General features: G+C 57.5%; 1 protein-coding gene across 1 annotated transcript; it reads right to left on the minus strand.

The window, feature by feature from the left end:
- Positions 1 to 5,682: 5,682 nt before the first annotated feature.
- Positions 5,683 to 19,503, minus strand: TRIM8 (tripartite motif containing 8). The gene is made up of 6 exons (XM_003255405.3): positions 18,789 to 19,503; positions 9,253 to 9,348; positions 8,691 to 8,924; positions 7,863 to 7,894; positions 7,614 to 7,729; positions 5,683 to 7,252 (listed from the first exon to the last, which is right to left on the minus strand). Exons 1-6 carry the CDS (start codon positions 19,356 to 19,358, stop codon positions 6,645 to 6,647), a joined length of 1,656 nt encoding a protein of 551 aa, XP_003255453.1. The 5' UTR covers positions 19,359 to 19,503; the 3' UTR covers positions 5,683 to 6,644.
- Positions 19,504 to 20,353: the final 850 nt, after the last annotated feature.

Consider the following 20,353-nt stretch of genomic DNA (forward strand, 5'->3'; position numbering starts at 1 on the left):
ATTAGCTGGGCAAAATTAGCCAGGCGTGGTGGCAGGCGCCTGTAGTCCCAGCTACTGGGGAGGCTGAGGCAGGAGAATGGTGTGAACCTAGGAGGCAGAGCTTGAAGTGGGCCGAGATTGTGTCACTGCACTCCAACCTGGGCGACAAAGCGAGACTCTGTCTCCATAAACAAACAAACAAACAAAACAAAAAAAAAAAGACAAAGGCAATCTAAGAGTGCTCTCAATTTCCTTTCTTGCCTTTTTAACAAAAACAAGACTCAGAGGATTCTAGAACCAGTACCAGAATCCGGGTTCTGGAGACCACTGTTTCTAAAGCTCCTCCAAGGAAGAATTTTCCAAAAACATGCAGGGAGACTATTTTATTTTATTTTATTTTATTTATTTTGAGACAGAGTCTTGCTCTGTCACCCAGGCTGGAGTGCAGTGGCGCAATCTCGGCTCACTGCAAGCTCCACCTCCCAGGTTCAAGCAATTCTCCTGCCTCAGTCTCCCAAGTAGCTGGGATTACAGGCACCCACCACCATGCCCTGCTAATTTTTGTATTTTTATTAGAGACAGGGTTTCACCATGTTGGCCCGGCTGGTCTCGAATTCCTGACCTCAGACAATCCACCCACCTCGGCCTCCCAAAGTGCTAGGATTACAGGCATAAGGCACCTTGCCAGGTCTTTATTTTATTTTATTTATTTTATTTTATTTACTTGAGACAGGGTCTCGCTCTGTCGCCCAGGCTCGAGTTCAGTGGTGCAATCACAGCTCACTGCAGCCTTGGCCTCCCAGGCTCAAGGGATCCTCCAGCACTCAAGTGATCCTCTTGCCTCAGCCTCCTGAGTAGCTGGGACCACAGGCACATGCCAACGCGTCAGGTTAAATTTTTAATTTTTTGTGGATTTTGTTTTGTTTTGTTTTTGAGACGGAGTCTGGCTCTGTGGCCCAGGCTGGAGTGCAGTGACGCGATCTCGGCTCACTGCAAGCTCTGCCTCCTGGGTTCACGCCATTCTCCTGCCTCTGCCTCCCAAGTAGCCGGGACTACAAGTGCAGGCCACCACGTCCGGCTAATTATTTGTATTTTTAGTAGAGACGGGGTTTCACCGTGTTAGCTAGGATAGTCTCAATCTCCTGACTTCGTGATCCGCCCACCTCGGCCTCCCAAAGTGCTAGGATTACAGGCGTGAGCCACCGTGCCTGACCTTTTTTTTTTTTTTTTTTGATATGGAGTCTCGCGCTGTCACCCCAGTTGGAGTGCAATGGCGCCATATCGGCTCACTGCAACCTCCGCCTCCCCTGTTCAAGCGATTCTTCTGCCTCAGGCTCCCCAGTAGCTGGGATTACAGGTGCCCACCACACCCAGATAATTTTTTTTTCTTTGAGACGGAGTCTTGCTCTGTCCCGGGGCTGGAGTGCAGTGGCACGATCTCAGCTCACTGCAACCTCCGCCTCCCAGGTTCAAGTGATTCCCCTGCCTCAGCCTCCCAAGTAGCTGGAATTACAGGCACGTGCCTTCATGCCCGACTAATTTTTTGTATTTTAGTAGGGACAGGGTTTCACCATGTTGGCCAAGATGGTCTCGATCTCCTGACCTCGTGATCCGCCTGCCTCGGCCTCCCAAAGTGCTGGGATTACAGGTGTGAACCACCATGCCCGGCCCAGATTTTTTTTATTTTTAGTAGAGTTGGGCTTTCACCATGTTGGCCAGGCTGGTCTCAAACTCCTGACCTCAAGTGATCCGCCTGCCTTGGCCTCCCAAAGTGTTGGGATTACAGGCCTGAGCCACCTCGCCCAGCCTAATATTTTAATTTTTTGTAGAGACAGGATCTCCTTATACTGCCCATGCTGGTCTCATCAAGGGATCCTCCTGCCTCAGCCTCCCAAAGTGCTGGGATCACCTTAGAAGAGGGGCTGTAGCGTGGTGATGTCTGTCTGGGGATACCCAGGGATCATGACTCCAGCTCCTTCACCTCCCACACTTTTGTAGGGTCAGCCCTGCTCCCATTTCTTAGTAGGCCAGAGTGGGAGGTTGGGGAAGGACATGCCTCTGATCCTCCCTCCAGGGCCTCCTCCCCCAGAATTTACAGGCTGCAGAGGTGGGGTAGGGAATCCCCCAGGCAGCTAGATGGGTCCTGGGTCCTGAAGTTGAGAATCGAATTGGTTCTCCCCCACCCTCGGATGGGAGAAGATGAGGGTGTCTTAGCAAGGCCATGCTGACAATGACAGGCTCTGAGTGGGCAAGTGTGAGCAGGGCCTGTAAGAACCCGGAGGTGAGGTTAGAATGAGGGGTCACAGCTTGGAGAGAGGGGCCCTGGGGTGCGGACTCAGTGGGTCAGGGCATCCACCCTCGTCTCCTGCCTCCCACCCCAGGGTGCCCTTTGAAGCTGGAGGGGGCTTTGAGCTGGGGTCTCCCGGCCAGATGCGCTGGGAGAGGGGGTGGAGCCGATCATCCCCTAGGCCTCGCCCTCCCCACCCCCACCCTTCAGACTCCCTTCTTGGCCCAGAGACCGTTTCCGGCAGTTGCAGGGGGCACCCATCACCCCCCAGGCTCCCGCCTTGCAGCTGTTCCCCAGCTGCCCTGCCCCACCCCAAAGACAGCTGGGAGCGAGGCCGAGGGAGGGGGTAGGAGCGGCCCAGCTGCTCGGCTCCGGGCTGGGATGAGGTGGGCGGCAACATGAAAGAGCTGGGGCCGGCAGGCGGCAGAGGAAACCACCCCCGCCCCCTCCCTCGTAGTGGCCTCCCTGCGGGCTCAACACATCTGGGCCACAGGAGCTGTTGGCCCCGGTCTGTGGGGTAGGGAGACGTGGTCGGATCCCCAGCCCTTCCCGGAAAGGGGAGGCGTGATGGCCTCTGGGGGAAGGCAGGAGGGGAGGGCTGGGTACTGGGGCACCTGTGGCTGCAGCCAGCCCTCCAAGGGGCCACCAGTTCAGGGCAGAGAAGGCCCCTCCGATGACTTCTGAGTAAGCCTGTTCCCTGGGGCAGCCCCAGCTCTTTCTGGGCCTCCTCTGCCCCTGACCCTTTTGGGAGCTGGGTGACAGCTGCTCCTACAAAGCCAGGGACAGCTGGGTGGTTGGGGACAGCTGGGTGGGTTAGCATCTCCCTGCTTCCCTGGCTGCCTAGGGACCCCCCCCAAGCCAACTCTGGGCAGCTGCTGCTTCACCTATAGATGTGTGCCTGAGCGTGTCACTGTCTGGGGTGGGCTTCAAAGCTGGGACATGGAGGGGCTCAAGCCCATCCCATTCCCACCAGAATGTCCCCTCCAGATCTCAGTGGATTGACGCACCTGGGGAAAGGGATGCTCCCCTCAGCCAAAACAAAACTAGGCCAAGTGGGAAAGAAATTGGGCAGCTTTTTGTCTTGGCTCCCAAATCTTGGCATGGGGGATGTCCCAGGGCTCCTGAGAACTGGAGAAAGGGACAGTGAGACAGAAGCAGATGTCAGTGGAGTGAACTGACTGTCCACCGGCACCTGCCCCCAGGCATCCTGCATCCTGGGCTGGAGGGGCACTGTGCTCCAGCCATTTCCCCACTCCCTTTAGCCCCAAACAGGTGCACGGGGAGGGAAGTGGGAGGCCAGCTGTTGTCATACTGCTCCTGGCTCCCTGCCACACTGGGGAGGGGAACGATGAAGCAAGCGTCCACCACCCCACCCGAGTCATCCTCTACTCCCTCAGGGCAGGAAGGTGGAGGCAGTTAGCAAGACCAAGGCTATGGTTTGGTCTGGCCAGCCCCAAAGTCTTTATTTTTATTTTTATTTTTTCTTTGAGACAGGATCTTGCTCTGTTGCCCAGGCTGGAGTGCAGTGGCAAGATCTCAGCTCACCGCAACCTCCACCTCCCAGCCTCAATCACGCAATCCTCCCACTTCAGCCTCCAGAGTAGCTAGGACCACAGGCCCGTGGCACCACGCCTGGCTAATTTTTCATTTTAGTAGAGATGGGGTTTCACCATGTGGCCCAGGCTGGTTTTGAATTCCTGGACTCAAGTGATCCATCCACCTTGGCCTTTCAAAGTGCTGGGATTATAGGCATGAGCCAACGTGCTCGGCAAGCCTTTATTTTTCTGAGGGGAGGGTGCCTAGGGGTCAGTGAGGTTTGGACCACTGGCATGGGACTTTTTTTTTCAAGATGGAGTCTGGCTGTGTCGCCCCGGCTGGAGTGCAGTGGCACAATCTCGGCTCACTGCAACCTCTGCCTCCCAGGTTCAAGCGATTCTCCTGCCTCAGCCTCCTGAGTAACTCGGACTACAGGCGCCCGCCACCATGCCGGCTAATTTTTCTATTTTTAGTAGAGACAAAATTTCACCATGTTGACCAGGCTGGTCTCGAACTCCCGACCTCAGGTGATCCGCCCACCTCGGCCTCCCAAAGTGCTGGGATTACAGGCATGAGCCACTGCGCCTGGCAGGAATGGGACTTTACAAGGCTCTCTGCCTTGTACTGGGCTTCCTGGGGTGGGTGGCATTCAGGCCCTGATTCTGCCCAAACGAGGAAAGATAGCTAGGCACCCAGCAGAGTACACAAGTGCATGGGCTGCGGACTTACAGCTCCGTGCAGAGCATCAGGCAACCGGGGTCTTTTTGAGCCTTTTTGAAGGTGAGGCCCTTCTCCAGAGAAGGGCCTTGGGGTGTCCGAGCTTCCTCTCCCCACAGTGGCCTCTGTGACCAGCAGCAGGGAGGACCCTGGCCACCCCGAGGGCAGCACTTCTCCAAACCCAGGATATGGGAGAATAGAGTTAAAAATGCAAATTCCTGGGCTCTCAGAGATTCCCAATGAGTCTAAGCTAGGTCTCAGGAATCAGCACCCTTACCTTTTTTTTTTTTTTTTTTTTTTGAGACAGAGTCTTGCTCTGTTGCTTTGTTGCACAGGCTGGAGTGCAGTGACTTGATCTAGACCTACTGCAACCTCTGCCTCCCAGGCTCAAGCAGTTCTTCCACCTCAGTCTCAGAGTAGCTGGGACCACAGGTGTGGTGTGCGCCACCACACTCAACTAATTTTTGTATTTTTTGTAGAAACAGGGTTCCGACATGTTGCTCAGGCTGGTCTCAAACCCCTGAGCTCAAGCAATTTGCCTGCCTTGGCCTCCCAAAGTGTCAGGATTACAGGCGTGAGCCACAGCAAGGAATCAAGCTCCCAAGACATGCTTGAGACTTTGAGAAGCTCTGCCGAAGTGGATGGGGGCAGGATGCCTTTTTCATCTTGCCACGCCACCTCCACCCCTCCCAAGGCCAAAGCCCCAAGTCCAAAGGAAGTATGGACCTGAGTGGTCCCCTCTCCCTATGAGGGCCAAGGCCCAGCTAGATTACATTCTGTCTCTATGCCCGCAGCCCTGCACAGCATCTGGCACGTAGTGTGCACTCAAATATTTGTGGCCTGAAGGAGGTAAACTTTGCAAGACTCATAGGAAGGTGTTTCTCCTTTGTCCTCAGCTAAGAGCACATTGGCAGAACCTCAAAGAGATGCCGGGACCCAGGTGGCATGGGGTTGGGCCTGGGAGGCCCTGGGCAAATATTTGTCAAATGAACCCAAGGCCAAGAGCAGACGGAGTCAGTGCCCAACGAACTGACATTCACAGGCCTGGAACCAGCTGGACCCAGGGGAGCAAAATCAAGGCAAGGAGGGCAGGGGCCCCTCCCCACACTGACGCCTGAAGATCCCAGGCCTGGGGGGGAAAGGGGAACAGGCGAGGCAGGGAGTGGGACTGCGCCATCATGTTTATTAGAAGGTTGGATTTTGGTGTGTGCTCTAGACAGATACAGAATAAATACCTGCGCCTTGAGAACAGGAAGTCCACGATTCATACAAAGTGCTCACTACAGGAAGTTGCTGTGTCAAAATCCAGGCGAGGACCCAACTCCGGGCAGCCCCTCCTCCCTGCTGACCTCAACAAGGGCTGTGCTATTGTTTTTTATTTTATTATTTCTTTTATTTCTCTTTATTATTATTAATATTATTATTATTTGCTTTTGCTGTGGTCACTATCATTGGCAAAGTTCCTTTTCCCCTTTCCTGGACATAGGGGTCCTGTCTTTAAAAGATTCCACTCTGAGGCTGAAGGTGCCAAAAGCTGCTTGAGAAGTGGCCTTTGAACTCCGTCTGGGAAGATGGTGAGGAGAAGGAAGCAGGAGAAATCATTCTTGGTTTAAAAAAATTAAAAAAAAAAAAAAGTCGCACAATCTAAAGGTCATTCCTTACTCGATCAGTGATCAAACTGCCCAAAAGGAAAACAAGAGGAGAAACAAGCCCGGGGCCCTGGGCGTTCCTCCCGGGTGGGGTAGGAGGGGTGGGACCCCCAAGCTTTCAGGGAAGCCGAGGTTCCTTCCAGCCACGGGGGTGTGAAAGGGAAGGAGTAGAGGAAAAAAGGAGAAAGAGAGAGAGAGCTCAGCGCCTCGACACAGACACTTTCCCATCTCTAGGGCCACCTGCGGTCCTGGCCCAGGTCAGCTCCCACTGTCACCTCTGTGTCCAGGAGATTGATAATAAAAAAAAAAAATCAAAAAGCCAAAACCAAAACAAAATCCAAAAGGAAAAGACCTGGGGCAATGGAATGAGGAAGAGGGGAGGCGAGGAAGGTAGAAGGGCAGGTCTCTGGATGCATAACTCCCGAGCCCGGGGGCCGGGGAGGAAGATTCCCCAGCGCCCCGCCGCCTGCCTGGCGTTAGCTCGTCACGTAGTGTTTGGTGGACGGCTGCCCATACACCCTGTAGAAATCCTGGTGGCCGGGCTGCTGGGAGGCGTCAAGCCAGTCTCTGACCGCCAGGCTGGGAAGGGACTGGGGAACGGAGGGTGTGGGCGGGAGCGGGTGTGAGTACTCCTGCGAGGGCACTGTCCAGGGAAAGTGGCCGGAGCGGGGGTAGGGCTGGTGGCCGCCATGGTTGGCCACGGAAGAACAGTAACAGTTGTCCACAGAACAGACGAGAATCTTGCGGCCGCCATACTGGGGGAGCATGGGCTGCTGGGCGGCGGAGCCATTGGGATACTGCGATGGGGGGAACACGGGGCTTGAGTGCACTGGTTGGGCGCCACCCGGCAGGGCCACCAAGTGCTGCGTGGAGCTGCAAGGCCCCAGGGGCTGCCCAGACTGGCCCTCACCGCTGGCTGTGCCCGCCGCCCCGTACTGGCCGCCCACAGGGCCCGACGACGTCTCTAGGAAACTGGCCTCTGGGAAGGCCGTTGAGTGCTTGCGCTTTTCCGCCCCAGAGCTGCTCACGCCACAAGGGTACAGGGGGACACTCTGCAGGAAGGGCACCGGCGTGCTGAAGGGGCCTGTGGAGAGTTGGGGCAAAAGTCGCCAAAGCTCCTACCCCAAGCAACCCAGGCCTCCTCTCCCTGGGTTTGACCTGGGGACCATTGACACCTAGAGGCCCAAGAATGTTATATCTCAGGTGATGCTTGCTCCTCTGCCATTAGGAGGTACAGAATAGTTATATCCCCACTTTAAGCTGAAGAAATGGAGGCTGGGGAGGTCATGTTGCTTACCCACTGTCCTACAGCTACAAGTGGCAAAGCCAGGATATGAGGACAGGTCTCCCAGACTGGGCCACACTGCCTCTTGGAGGGAAGGCTCTGGTGCTGAACCCCTCCCCAAAGGGCTCTGTCTCCCTTCGGCGGAACACCCCACCCTCACCTTCTAGCATTTTCCGCAGCTGCTTCTCCTTCTTGGCCACCTCGTTCAGGAAGAGCTTGGAGTTCAGGTGGCCGATCTTAGGGGGGGAAAGGCTGCTGCTCGTGCAGGTCTGGGTCCTGGGGGCAGTGGACGGGGCATCTGCTGTGAGGAGGCATCACCGGTGAGCCCGCCCTACCTCCCCGCCATGGGCCTGGCCCCCCTGCCCTCCCCAGGATGTGCCCCCGGGGAGGGCTGGGGCCGTCAGCTTACCTGTCCATCAGGATTTTCACAGACTTGGTGTTCTGTTGGGGAGAGAAAAGACTCAAGTCAGTGGAAAAGGCAGCCCAGGGAGAGCCCAGGGAGAGGGGAAGACAAAAGCTGCTCTCCCTGAACCTCCCCCAGGCGGGGTGGATCCTCTCATTCTGGACAGAAAGTGGCAAAGGTGGGGGTGGCCATTTGTGGAAGAAGAGCTAACATTTACTGAGCTCTTGCCACGTGACCCAGGCATTGTAAGTGCTTTCTTTGCATCCATAACTTCATCCAGATAGCTACCCGAGGAGAAGGGCTCTGCAGGCCCACACTGTTTTAGCTCAAGTCTTTGGGGCCAGATGTGTTTTGGAATTCGGAATTTTTTGGATTTTAGAAGGAGAATACAGTGCCTGTATCGTATATTACATATCATCCCCAGCAAGACACAACAATCTAATAAATCAACATTTCTGCAGCAAAATGTTTGAATTTTCATACCAAGCAAGATAAAGACCATAAATTGCCTAACATCAGTTTAGGTCAATTTTTGCTGTTAAATTAGATGCCAAAATTTGTTAGTTTTCAGAGATGTTTATAAATATGGAATTGTGGATAAAGAATAGTAGACCTGTATCATCAACACCATTTTGTAGGTGAGGGAACAAGGCCCGGGATGTACCTTTGACTTGCCCAAGGTCACAGTGCTAGAAAGAGCAGGCAGGTGGATTTGAATCCATGCATGCTGGCTCCAAAGGTAAGGGCATGTGAGCTACAGGTGGGGGAAACTGCAGATCCCAATTTGGAAATGGCCCTCTGGGTGCCACCAGCCTGGTCCTGGGCCCAGCCCACCTTCATGAAGCTGACATCCTCCGTCTTATCAAAGAGCAGCTGCAGGGAGCCCAGCAGCTTCTTGGCCTCCTGCATGCGCTCCCCGAGGTGCAGCGCCTGCGCTGCGTTCTCGCTGCAGAACTTGGCCTGGGCCTTGTCCAGGACTTCCACTGTCTGCCGCAGGTCCTCGTCCAGCAGCTGGTGCAGCTTCTCGTACTGCAGCCGAACTTCCTCCTTCAGTTGGTTCACTTTCTCCTGCGAGTACAGAGGGCAGGAGTGGGCGGGCAGGTGAGCACTGGAGACCTTTGGTTTCCCTCTCTTACCCATCTCACATCCTAGAACCCTAAGTCACCAGGCTGCCCCAGGCTCCCAGGGGCAAGGTCTGACCTGCCAGTTCCCCACTGGTAGCACAGGGCTCTGGGCCAGCATCCCCTGGCACCAGTGGGCATCCACGGACAGTTCACTGAATGACTGATGGAGTGGTTCTGGCATAGAGCCACACAATCAATCCTTAGTAAGGAACTCACCCAAAGCCCTGCACTCAAGCCACCCCACCCTGCAGCATGGCCTTGGGCTTAGCTACCTCCACCAGGCGCTTGTCTGACTCGAGTTTGTACAGCTGGTCCTCAATGTCCTGCTCTCGCTCCTCCAGCCGGTCCTGCTGCTTCATGAGCATCTTCTGCAGGGACATTTGAGTGGGGGTATCAGAGGGGCTGCAGCTCCAACCCTGACCCCATGCTTCCCTCTACACAACACATGCATCCTATGGATCCTTTGACCCGATGGCACCAAGCCCCTACTACCCAGCCCCTCTGGCCCCCTCCAATCCCAGAGGCCTATTCCCAGCTCTCCCCAGAATAGCTTCCCATGCATATTTATTTATTATTTTTTTAGATGGAGTCTCACTCTGTTGCCCAGGCTGGAGTGCAATGGTGTGATCTCGGCTCACTGTAACCTCCGCCTCCCCCGTTCAAGCGATTCTCCTGCCTTAGCCTCCCGAGTAGCTGGGATTACAGGCGTGTGCCACAATGTCCAGCTAATTTTTTTGTAGTTTTAGTAGAGACGGGGTTTCACCATGTTGGCCAGGCTGGTCTCAAACTACTGACCTCAAATGATCTGCCCGCCTCAGCCTCCCAAAGTGCAGGGATTATGGGCGTGAGCCACCATGCCCAGCCCCCATGCATATTTAAACCCTGAGCTTTCTGAGGGCAGGGCTACACCAACCTCTGTTCTAAGCACTTTTCCTGTACAGATTTATCTAATCATCCCAGTAATGTCATGAGATAAGTACTATCATTATTCTCATTTCACAGAAGAGGAAACTGAGGCCTAGAGAGGTTAAGTAATTTGTCCACAGTCATACAGCTTGTAAATAGCAGAGCTTGGGCACAAACACAGGTGATCTGGCAGCAGGGTCCGTTCTTACCCAGGCTGTGCTGCCTCTCCCTGGGGAGCGTCCTCTAAGAGATGAGTACCCTAAGATGCAGGAGGTCAAATTCTCTTCCAAAGCCACATGAACCTCTGTCCCAGTCCAAAGATCTCACTTTACCCTCGCCTTACATTAGGGGGCATCAGGCCAGCCACCCCCTCCCCTTGTTCTTAAGACTGAGAGCGAGGACTCTGGAGTCCTGGCTAGTTCCCTCAGCCCCCTCAGTGGGACCCAGGCAGAAAGGAGATTTGGGGTCTCCTAAGACCTGAGGCCAGGCTGCTGGAAGGTGCGGGACCAAACTGCTCTTCTCAGCTCATAATCTTCTGTCCCCACAACCCCTTTCCTGCCAGTCACTCCATCTCTCCTGCCCTCCTCTCACCAGATATGCCTCTTCAGACAGGCTCTCTCCCCTGCTCAAAAACTCTCTGTGACTCCCTCCTATCAACTACTTTAGCACGGCAATGAAGGTTCTTTTACACCCTGACTCTTCCAGCCAGCTGGACTGGTATCCTGTCCCCAACCCTCCGCACATGGAAACTCCCTGCAGCTCTAGGTACATTTTTCTGCAGCCCACAGTGCCTCCTCCCTCCCCTGTCTATCCTTCAAGGTCCAAATGAAGTCCCCACTCCTCTAGGAAACTTTCCATGACCCCTGCTCTCAGGCTGTGCAGGTCCCTCCCTGTCCTGGCTAGGGGGTGGGGCTGTCCCATTCTGCCCTCCCTCTCAGGTTGTGCTGTCCAATATGGTAGCCACTAGTCATACGTGGCTATTTAAATCCAAGTTAACAAAAAATAAAAAATAAGGTCGGGTGCTGTGGCTCATGCCTGCAATCTCAGCACTTTGGGAGACTGAGGCAGGCGGATCACCTGAGGTTGGGAGTTCGAGACCAGCCTAACATGGAGAAACCCCAACTCTACTAAAAATACAAAATTAGCTGGGCGAGGTGGTGCATGCCTGTAATCCCAGCTACTCGGGAGGCTGAGGCAGGAGAATCGCTTGAACCCGGGAGGCTAAGGCTGCAGCGAGCAAAGATCCCGCCATTGCACTCCAGCCTGGGCAACAAGAGCAAAAGTCTGTCTCAAAAAAAAAAAAAAAAAAAAAAAGTTAAGTATCAGTTCCTCATGCACCAGCCTCATTTCAAGTGCCCAGTACCTATGTATCACTAGTCTCAGATACTAAAGTTCAAAATGTTACCATCATGCAGAAGTTCTGTTAGACAGCACTATTCTGGAGTCTTCTAATTGCCTCACAAACCATGGTCTCATCTCCCTACAAGACACAGAGCCTCTTAAGAATGGGGATTTGCTGCTCTCTTTCTCCACCTCCCTTCAGAGGCAGGCCACACAAAGGCCTGGGCGGCCTGAGATGCATAACAAATTCACTCAATAAGCCCATGGGTTCCACACACAAAATAAAATTTGCAAAGCAGCTCTGTGTAACCACAGACATTCACAGTAACTGTCATGCTGCAAGGAATGGTTCTCTTTCTTCCTCTGTGGGGGCCTCAGAGTAACCCTCCAGTTCAACCCCATGACTCCCATCCCAGCCACTCCCAGCTGGCCCCCCGAAGACAAGCTGCCATCACCTTCCTCACCCCGCCAGGCCATTTTACGTAGGGGCAAACCAAGGCCCACCACAGACTTCAGCCTGACCCTATTTTGTGTTGGAGACTACTATGGAAATAACCAGAACCCTGGGAGCAGGAGGAAGTGTGGGCGTGAGGCTTTCACCTTATAAGCTAGGTGCAGGGGGCCCACACACAACTTAACCTTTCAGTGACCCAGGACAGGACCTCTAAAAGAACCAGACCTGGGAGACCTTGCCCTGCCCCTAGAAGCACCAAGAGACACAGGAATCTGCTGCCAGCCCAAGGGTCAGAGCCCGACAGCACACACAGCATGAGCAGGCAGGCACAGGGGCGCCTGGCAGAAAGCTGCACACGCACGTGGGAATACCTTGCCACCTGAGCCCCGAGCCCGCCTCAGGTACGCTGGCAGGCACAGCCAGAGGTGCAAACGCACTTGACCCAACCCCCTCACAGGGAAGGCTGGACCTCCTGGAGGCCCCAGACAATGGCGAGAGGCCTGGCAGGATGGCGAGGTGGCCAGGACACTCTGGGAACATCAGGCCCGCTGACCTCCCCTGGAACAACTGGCCCTCAAATTCTTGCCTGCTGGCTGCCCCGTGCCCACCCTCAGGAGGACAGGGCCCCCCAGGTGCTCCTCAGAGTCCAGGCCGCTCCCTCCATCCAGTGCCCAGGATATCTGAAAGGCCCTGCTGGCCCCACACATCTCGCAACACGGGCTTACTGCACGGCTGCTTCTCCACAACCAAACCCACCAGGAGCTGGTTCAGGGCGGACTCAGGTGAGTCCCAGGGGAGGGGTAGGAAAGAGGCAGCTCCAAGGTCCCAGCGCAGTTTCCTTGACAGGAACTGAGCTGTCCACACCCACCCCGCAGGCTGGTGGGTGCCCCTTTGCCCCATCCCTTGCCGATGCCCAGGGAGTGACCCCTCAGGGCACAGCAGAGGGAGGGCCTTCCTGTCCAGTCCTGGGGGGGGGGGGCTCAGCCCCTTCCCTCTTCTTCCAGGCTTTCCTCAGTCTCCCCTGGCAGCACTTCTACCCTGGGAGCTGGCAGGGTCTTCCTGAGCTTCTGCCTGTCCCAGGCACTCTGGGTGGGACACCGGCCCAGGCCACACAGTCCCTAGCAGGTGGGAGGGTTTCATTTCCCCCTCCTGCTGCTGAGGCCACTGGGCTCCTGTCTCTGCTGCAAGGGTTGGAGTGAGAGCAGGAAGGGGAAGGAGGCTGGCCAGGGGGTGCCAGCCAGGGAGGAGTCCGGGGGGCCGCACTGTCCTGGCCTGCTCTCCCTCAGGGCCAACTCCTGCTACAAACAGCGCCTGGGAGAACAGTGGGAGCTGCTGCCACTTCAAGCCTGGGAAACTGGAAGGAAGGTGGGAAATACCCGCCTGCTGTCCCCTTCACGACCCCACCCCAGTTCACCGAATGAGCAAATCAGGTTGCCAAGACACTGGAAGATGCTGGAAGACAGAGAGCAGAGGAAGCAAGGCCCAGACCCCCCACCAGCAGCAGCCTCCTTTCCATCCCAACCCCCACCTGCCTCCCCAGGGAATGGCTAAGAGCCAAGGCCCCACTTCCCACCTGGGAAAAACCCATAGCTGAGATCCGACCGGATTTCCCAGCTCAGTTCAGAGCAAGTACTCTCTGCGCAGGCAGGTGGGCTGGAGGCACCTTACACACGCCACCGCCCCATCCCCCCACAACAGTGCGTGGCCTGGACTGCGTACACTGGAGCACACAGGAGCAGAGCAGAGCAGAGCAGAGTGGAATGTGGCCTGGGCTAGAAGTTCTGGAGGCCCCAGGCCACCAGGGAGATGGGGACTAGGTGGGGCCCAGGGAGGACCTTCACACCCCCAGCCCTGCCTGTTGGGCCTCAAGCCTTTGGTGATCTGCCCAGGGCCTGTGAGGACAAAAACATGAACAATCAGGAGCCGCCATTCCCACCCTCCACCACCTGGGCCCCCACTCCTCAGCTTTGCCGCTGCTCCCTCTGACTCCCCTCCCGGCCTGGAGCAGGAAACCCTGAGCCCCTACATTCCTGCCCCAGGAAAAGCCTCATGTCCCTCTGGAGACTGACTGGCCAGGCCAGCTGCCATTTTTGATGCCAGACTAGACTGAGCAGACGGGTGAGGCTTGGGGACTCTGGGCTGTATAAAAGTTAATAAATAATAATAATAAAACCCTCAAGTCAACCTTGAAGAGAAACAAGGTCAGGAGGAAACAGGGCCCCATGGACTGGGACAGAGGAAGTCCCTAGGTTTTCAGACAAGACCAGGGCTAGCTCCAGAAGCCCCTGTGGTGGTGGGAGGGGCAGTGCAGGGAGGGGCAAGAAGAGGGGGCTGGGCAGCCTCTTCCTGCTTAGGTCCCTGCCCGGCCAGCCCCAGCTCTGGCTCCAGCCCCCTTCTCAGAGCCACCCCACCCTAACCCTCCCCTACTCCTCCCCCTGGTCCCTGTCCCCATCTCTCCCTGGGTCTCTGGGCCCATAGCACCCTCCCCTTTCCTCAGAAAAGCTTCTGCCTGCCCTAAACCCCCTTTCCATGCCTCAAGCCGCTGCCTTGGGCTATCATGTGAACCGAACCCCAGGCTGGGGAAACCACAGGCTGCAGAGGGAAGGGGCTCCAGGGCAGGTGCCAGGGCAAGGAGAGAGGCAGCACCTCAGATGCAAGCCCGGCAGACCCCAGAGAGGGCTTCCCAGCTGCAGAGTGGAATTAGCTTTTGCCATGCAGAGAGCAGCGCTCTGGGGCAGCAGAACAAAGAGGCGAGAGAGAAAGCCCCCCTTTGTCTGGCTTTGAATGCCAGGCCAGCCGGGAAAGGAAGGCTTTCCCAGAGCCAGGGAGGAGGCCAGCCAGGCCAGCCTGCTCGGCCCGGGGCAGGGGCCCAGGCCTGGCTTGCTCCGCCTCACCAGATTGTGCCCAACACAACAGCGCAGGACCCTTTCGGCTCCTACCTCCAATACCCGCCACAGGCTCACCCCAAGGGGAAGCCCATCTTTCCCTCCTTTCCCCAACAACCCCACCACAGGGGGAAGTCCCAGGGCCCCTGACAAACTCACAGCCACCAAGCAAGGATCACCTGAGCGGGCACTCACACAGCAGCACAGTAGTGCTGCCAACTGTCAGGAAGGCACACTCAACTTCAACTTGCAGGCACTCAGCAGGCCCGGCAGGCAGACACGGCTGCGCAACTAGGGACTAAAGTCAGGCAGGCTGCGCCTTCTCAGAGACACCCATGTGAGATGCAAAAAAATGAGTCACATCCAAGATACACGACCCAGACGTGCTGGCTACACATGCACACACACGCACACCTGCAGACAGACACGGATGTGCGGCCACCCAGGGCTGCAGGATGCACAGTAATAATAGTGTGTGCATGACAGGTGCCTGGCCATGTCAGCAGGATCCTGGGGTGGGGGTGGGCAGCTGGGCCTCTGCCTGAGGCTCCCATTCAGGGGCAACGGAGAAAGGCCAAGCCAGGGCCTCCTTCCACAAAGACTCGGAGTGGCCAAAGAAGGGGCCACATGACCCTCACACCACAAACACACGTGCGCACACAAACACACACACCCCTGCAGGAGTATGGTCTGCTGTAGGGAGAGGGAGCAGTGAGGTCTACACTGCTGGCCTCAGGCTGCAGCCCCAGCCTCAGCACCAGCCCCAGTAGAGCCAGCCCTCACTCTCACTGCGTACTCAGAGACAAATGGAGAGGAAACCCAGGATTCCCTCCAGGGTCTCAGGGTGACCCCTCCAGCCACCGGCAATGTGCACAGGATACCCTCACTCCAAGTAGGGGCAAACCCCACACTGGCCCAAGCAGTGGGATCTCCTCCCCCAGAGAACCTCTTCTTGACTCTGAACCTCTGAGAATGCAAGGAACAGGGTCCTAGCAACATGTCCAGCCTTGCTCTGGGACACCAGGGACAATGCAGAAACACAACTGTAACTGCACAAGACTCAAGCAGATACACCTGCATAGACACATACGCACCACATACCTGCAGGCCCCTCACATATGCAACTGGGCCTGCTCTTGGGTCTTCTTTCCATGTCGTGGGGGGTGATGAGATAAGGACGCCCCCCAGCTCCCACCAGTCTCTCATTGCTTAGATGAACCCCAGAACCTGGGGGCTAGGAGGGGTCTGACCACTCAGGGCTGCCAGGCCTGAGCCCACCTGGATGTCCAAATCTTGGGCCCTTAGCTTCCCCACAGCCTTATGGGAGAGCACATTTAGGGTCTAGGCACATCCTAGACAATGGTCTCAGGACCATCCAGTGAGTATCCAGGCCTCAGGGCAATGTGGCCAACACACTGGCTTCCCAAGGGAAGATTAGGGCAACAACCTGCTTGGGCCTGATTCTGAGAGTCCCCCTTGTAGTCCCCCAGGATGGATGGAGGACCTGTTTGCCCTCCTGCGGGGTCCCTGCTCTAGGCTATGGCCCATGTGCACCTGTGGATGCTGTAAGTATATGAGGGTGAGGCCACCAGGGAGGGGTTAATCGGGGTTTCCTATTTCTAGCCAATTGACAGGCATGTCAGCAATCCCCCTGGGAGGGCAGAAGAGGACACACAAGAAGCGGAGCCTAGATTTTAAGGTAGGTGCCAGGTCTCTGTGCTTCTGTCCCTGTATCCTGGGGAATTCTGTGGCCCTCGCCCACAACACCAGCAAAGGCCCTTTAAGGCAGACTCCCTCCGGGAAGGGAAAAGGGGCCAAGGAACAGCGCTCCACCCACTCCCCGTTTGGCCTACAGAGTGCAGAGGGTTCTTCCCTTTAGGTTCCTATGGCTCACCTCCTCCTCTCCCTCCTGGGAGGGCAGGCAGGGCCCCTATTCCTCCAAATTCAATAAGTCAAACTCATACTTGAGTGACACTGGGCTACTGAAGGGTTTCCAACCCCAGCGGCCGGGGGCACTAGAAAGAATCAGGGGCCTGGGGAGGGGGAACCTGGAGAAGGATGAGACTCAGGCTGCCACTGCAGGGCACAGCTGCTGAACGCACAGAATTGCACATCTGGCCCTGATGCAACCCACTACTTCTGAGCCTGCCCACACCAGGAACAAGAAAGCACGCGCACGCACACACACCCTGCAGAGTTGCCGACAAAGTTCAGTGCCTGCTTCCATCCAATCCACGAGTCTGGAGATGAGGGGCCTGCTAGGGGGCACCCCAGGGAATACTCTGCATGCACATGCCACCCACCCACCCCTGCCTGCGCCCTGAACTGTAGAGACAGGAGACAAGTGCATTGGAGGGCGAAGGACACAGTCTCAAAGACATTCAAAAACACAGACACCTAAAGCTATCCTCCTACACCAAGTCAGGTATAATGACGTTTTCTCCCCTACCCCAGTTAAAGACATCCCTAGAACTCAGACCAGCTACAGCAGCACTGTGGGTGCAGGCAGGCATCCGCACATCGCCCAAGTTGCTGCCCCTCCCCTGTTCCTTTCACCACATCTCCTTTCCCCTCCTCTCATTTTCCACTGCCAATCCCAGGACAGAACTGGACAGCCCTCCTTTCTCCTGCCTCTGCACTTTTCCCGGCCTCCTCCCCCAGCCCTTCCATCTTTATTAATAGCAGCAGCTTCCCAATACTGGGGAAAGTGTGGGCTGTGCCTGCCCTGAACGGGGGTGGAGGACACAGGGGGTGGAGGACACACTTCCTTTAAGAAACCAGAGGCCTATCCTGGCACACAAACCCAGGGCTAGTCCATCCGACTGGAAACTAATTATACAGCAAATCGTATTTGCTGTCCCCGCCCCAGCCTGTGGTGGCCCTCCTGCCTTTTGTTGGTTGTATGTGTATGTTTTTTAATTGCTAAACAGTGACTCATTCTGACTGGTCCCCCCACACAGGAAACAGCCCCATCTCCAATCATGCCCGGAACAGAGCTTCCTCATACCCAGCCTCCGCACTGGCCTCCACTAACCTCCAGGGATCCCCACCCAGAGATACTCCCAGTCCCACCAGAGCGCAGCCTACCCCCCAGATATCACACCCAGGCCCCAGGCCCCAGACCCCAGGCCCCAAGGTGGGGCTTCAGAGAGGACTTCTCGGTGTCAGGCCAACCCCTTCCTTTTGGTATGACTCAACCCTGAAAGCCAGAGGACTGGGGAGGGACCTAGAAGGAGCCCCCTCCACTGAAGGGGACGGAAGTATTGCCTCAGTCCAGCTCCAAAACCAGGCCCAGAGGCCTGAGGGGGGAGGCGGTTTGACATTGGCCGCGGCCGCTGAGTGTATACAATGGGAGGGGACGCGGTTCCGTAATCACCCAGCCGGCAGCCCAGGGGAGCCAGCTGCCTGAAACCAGATTTCAAGGCGGCTCAACCTTAAACCCACAGGATTCTTTTTCCGTCTTCCACTTCCCCTCCCCAAATGTGGGAGGGCGGCGAGAGGGTTGGGCTAGGCGAGAGGGCCAGGATGATGAAGACACATACTTGAAGCCTTGTTCATGCGGCCCGTGCGACACACAGGCACACAGGGCAGCGATTCTCACACAGGGAGAGCCGGCTCTCGGGAGGAATCCAAATAGCGGACCCGCTGTCGGGGCCTCGCTGGCTGCCCAGGCCCTGTCCAGAGACATGGCCGAAGTTCTGCTCTCCCTCCGGAAACTCCCCCCACCCCCCCAATGTGTTTCCAATAGCGCTGAAAACATGGCTGCTTTTGTTTACTTCCTCATTGGTATGCCAGCATCATGGATCATGTCAGCCACAGCAGCGGCACCGGGACACTCATTACATAAACAGCAGCTGGAGAGGCAGGACCGGGGTCACTGCCTCGGTGACTTCCCGTAGGGCCTACAGCAACAAGACTGGGGGAGGGAGCTGCGCACCACAGAAAAGCAACACCCAGACTCTACCCCTGACGGTCCCACACCCCAATCCCATAAAGCACTCAGAAGACGGACCCTGTGCGCACAGGTGCGAGAATGTATCAAGTAGCGACCCGGGGCCCTTCTATCCAGGACCCTGTCCCCAAACTTTCAGAGAAGAGTTTGGCCAGGGGCTACTGGCCTGATGTCACAAGAGTCAGCCTGTCCGGATGGGTGGTCCCGGGGCGGGAGAGAGGAAGGGACTGTGTGTCTGTGTGTGTGCGCGCGCGCGCGTAGGGTACTTGCCCGGATTTCATTCCTTCGGATCTCCACGTCGCACACCGAGTGTCCCTGATGCGCGCCGCTGTAGTAGCAGCAGTACTGGCACACGGCCACCTGCTCGGCCTCGCAGTGGTAGAGGCGGTAGGCGTTGTGCTGCGGGCAGCTCCAGGCCCGCACGTCGTCCGCCTCCACCAGGAGGTGCCCGCGGGCGGTGGAGGGCTGCTGCAGGTGCGTCTGCACGTGGGACTGGCAGCAGGGCGCCTCGCAGCGCAGGCAGACCTTCTGCGCGGGCAGCGGGGGGCCGCGGCGGCAGAACACGCAGTGCAGCGCCGCCGGCGGCTTCTCCACGTGCAGGGCATTGAACTTCTCCACGATGTTGGTGAGCTTCAGGTTCTTCTCCAGGCCCGGCTTCTGGTTGTAGGCCTGGTTGCACTCTGGGCAGCGTACGAGGCCGCTGTCCTTGGCCCACGCCTCGCCGATGCAGCCCCGGCAGAAGTTGTGTTTGCACGGCAGCTGCACTGGCTCCACGAAAACGTGCAGGCAGATGGGGCAGATGAGCTCCTCCTCGAAGCAGTTCTTCCAATTCTCCGCCATGGCGGCTGCGGGCAGGGGGCCGGGACAGGCCTCCCCGACTCCCCAGCCCCGGGGGTCCGTCCGGAGCCGCTGTAGGCCCACCGAGCCCCGAGCTCCGGCCCCAGCCGGCCCCGACGGTCGCTCAGTCAGCAGCGCCTTCCGCGTGCCCGCCCCCCGGAGGAGGGAGCCGCGGTCCTCACGCCGCGCGCGCAGCCGGCTGCGTCTCCTCCTCCTCCCGAGCGCCTAGCGGGAGGCGGCGGACTGCGCCAGGGCCGCGGCCGGGACTCCAGCCTTGGAGGGGAGCGCCGGGGTCCAAATTCCATATAAGAGGCCGCCTCCCCGTCGGCGCGGCTAGGGCAGTGGCGGCCCGTGGCCTGCGCTAGTCCCCGCGGCTGACATTGGGGCGCGCCCCGCGGCAGACGAAGCCTGGGAGCAGCACACTTCCTCCGGCGGCGGCGGCGGCAGCGGCGGCTCCTGCCTGGCTCGTCGGCGCCGCACCTCCCTCGCAGGGGCCAGAGCCTGGGGTCCGCGGGGCCAGGAGGCGAGGGCGGCCGCGCCGAGGGCTGCTAGATCCGGACGGGGCGGGAGGGGCGGGCCGGCGGTCCCCGGGCCACGGTGCGGGCGTCCCCCGACTGGCTGGCCGGGCGCGGGCTGCGGGGCGCGGGCGGGCCGACTCCGGGGCGTTGCGTGCGCGCAGGGGCAGTCATTCAGATGAAATTCCAGTCCCCGGCCAGAGACACCAGCCCGCCTCTGCCTTCCTCCTCCCTTCACAAATAGAAACGGAAGGGGGAGGGAGAGAAGTGGAAAAAAAGGCAACCGGCGAGGGAGGGAGGGAGAAGCCCCGGCGGCGCTCCGGCCTGACCCCCGGGCGGCTACTTCTGCGCTCCCCCGAGGCCCGGCGTCCCCGCCGCGGAGAGACCCCGCGCGCCCGTCTCCGCTCTGGGCGGGCGCCCGGGCTCTGCCGAGGAAAACAAGGATTGATCAAACTAGAAAGGAATTTTTCTCAACTGCTAATG

This window comes from Nomascus leucogenys, chromosome 3 (assembly GCF_006542625.1).
Source record: "Nomascus leucogenys isolate Asia chromosome 3, Asia_NLE_v1, whole genome shotgun sequence".
Taxonomy (NCBI): Eukaryota; Metazoa; Chordata; class Mammalia; order Primates; family Hylobatidae; genus Nomascus; species Nomascus leucogenys.

Coding starts and splice junctions, on each gene's coding strand:
- TRIM8 (XM_003255405.3), bottom strand. CDS start 19,358: ATGGCGGAGAATTGGAAGAACTGCTTCGAGGAGGAGCTCATCTGCCCC. Junction 9,349..18,788: donor TCCGAAGGAATGAAATCCGG/GCAAGTACCCTA, acceptor ATGTCCCTGCAG/AAGATGCTCATGAAGCAGCA. Junction 8,925..9,252: donor CAGACAAGCGCCTGGTGGAG/GTAGCTAAGCCC, acceptor CTGTACTCGCAG/GAGAAAGTGAACCAACTGAA.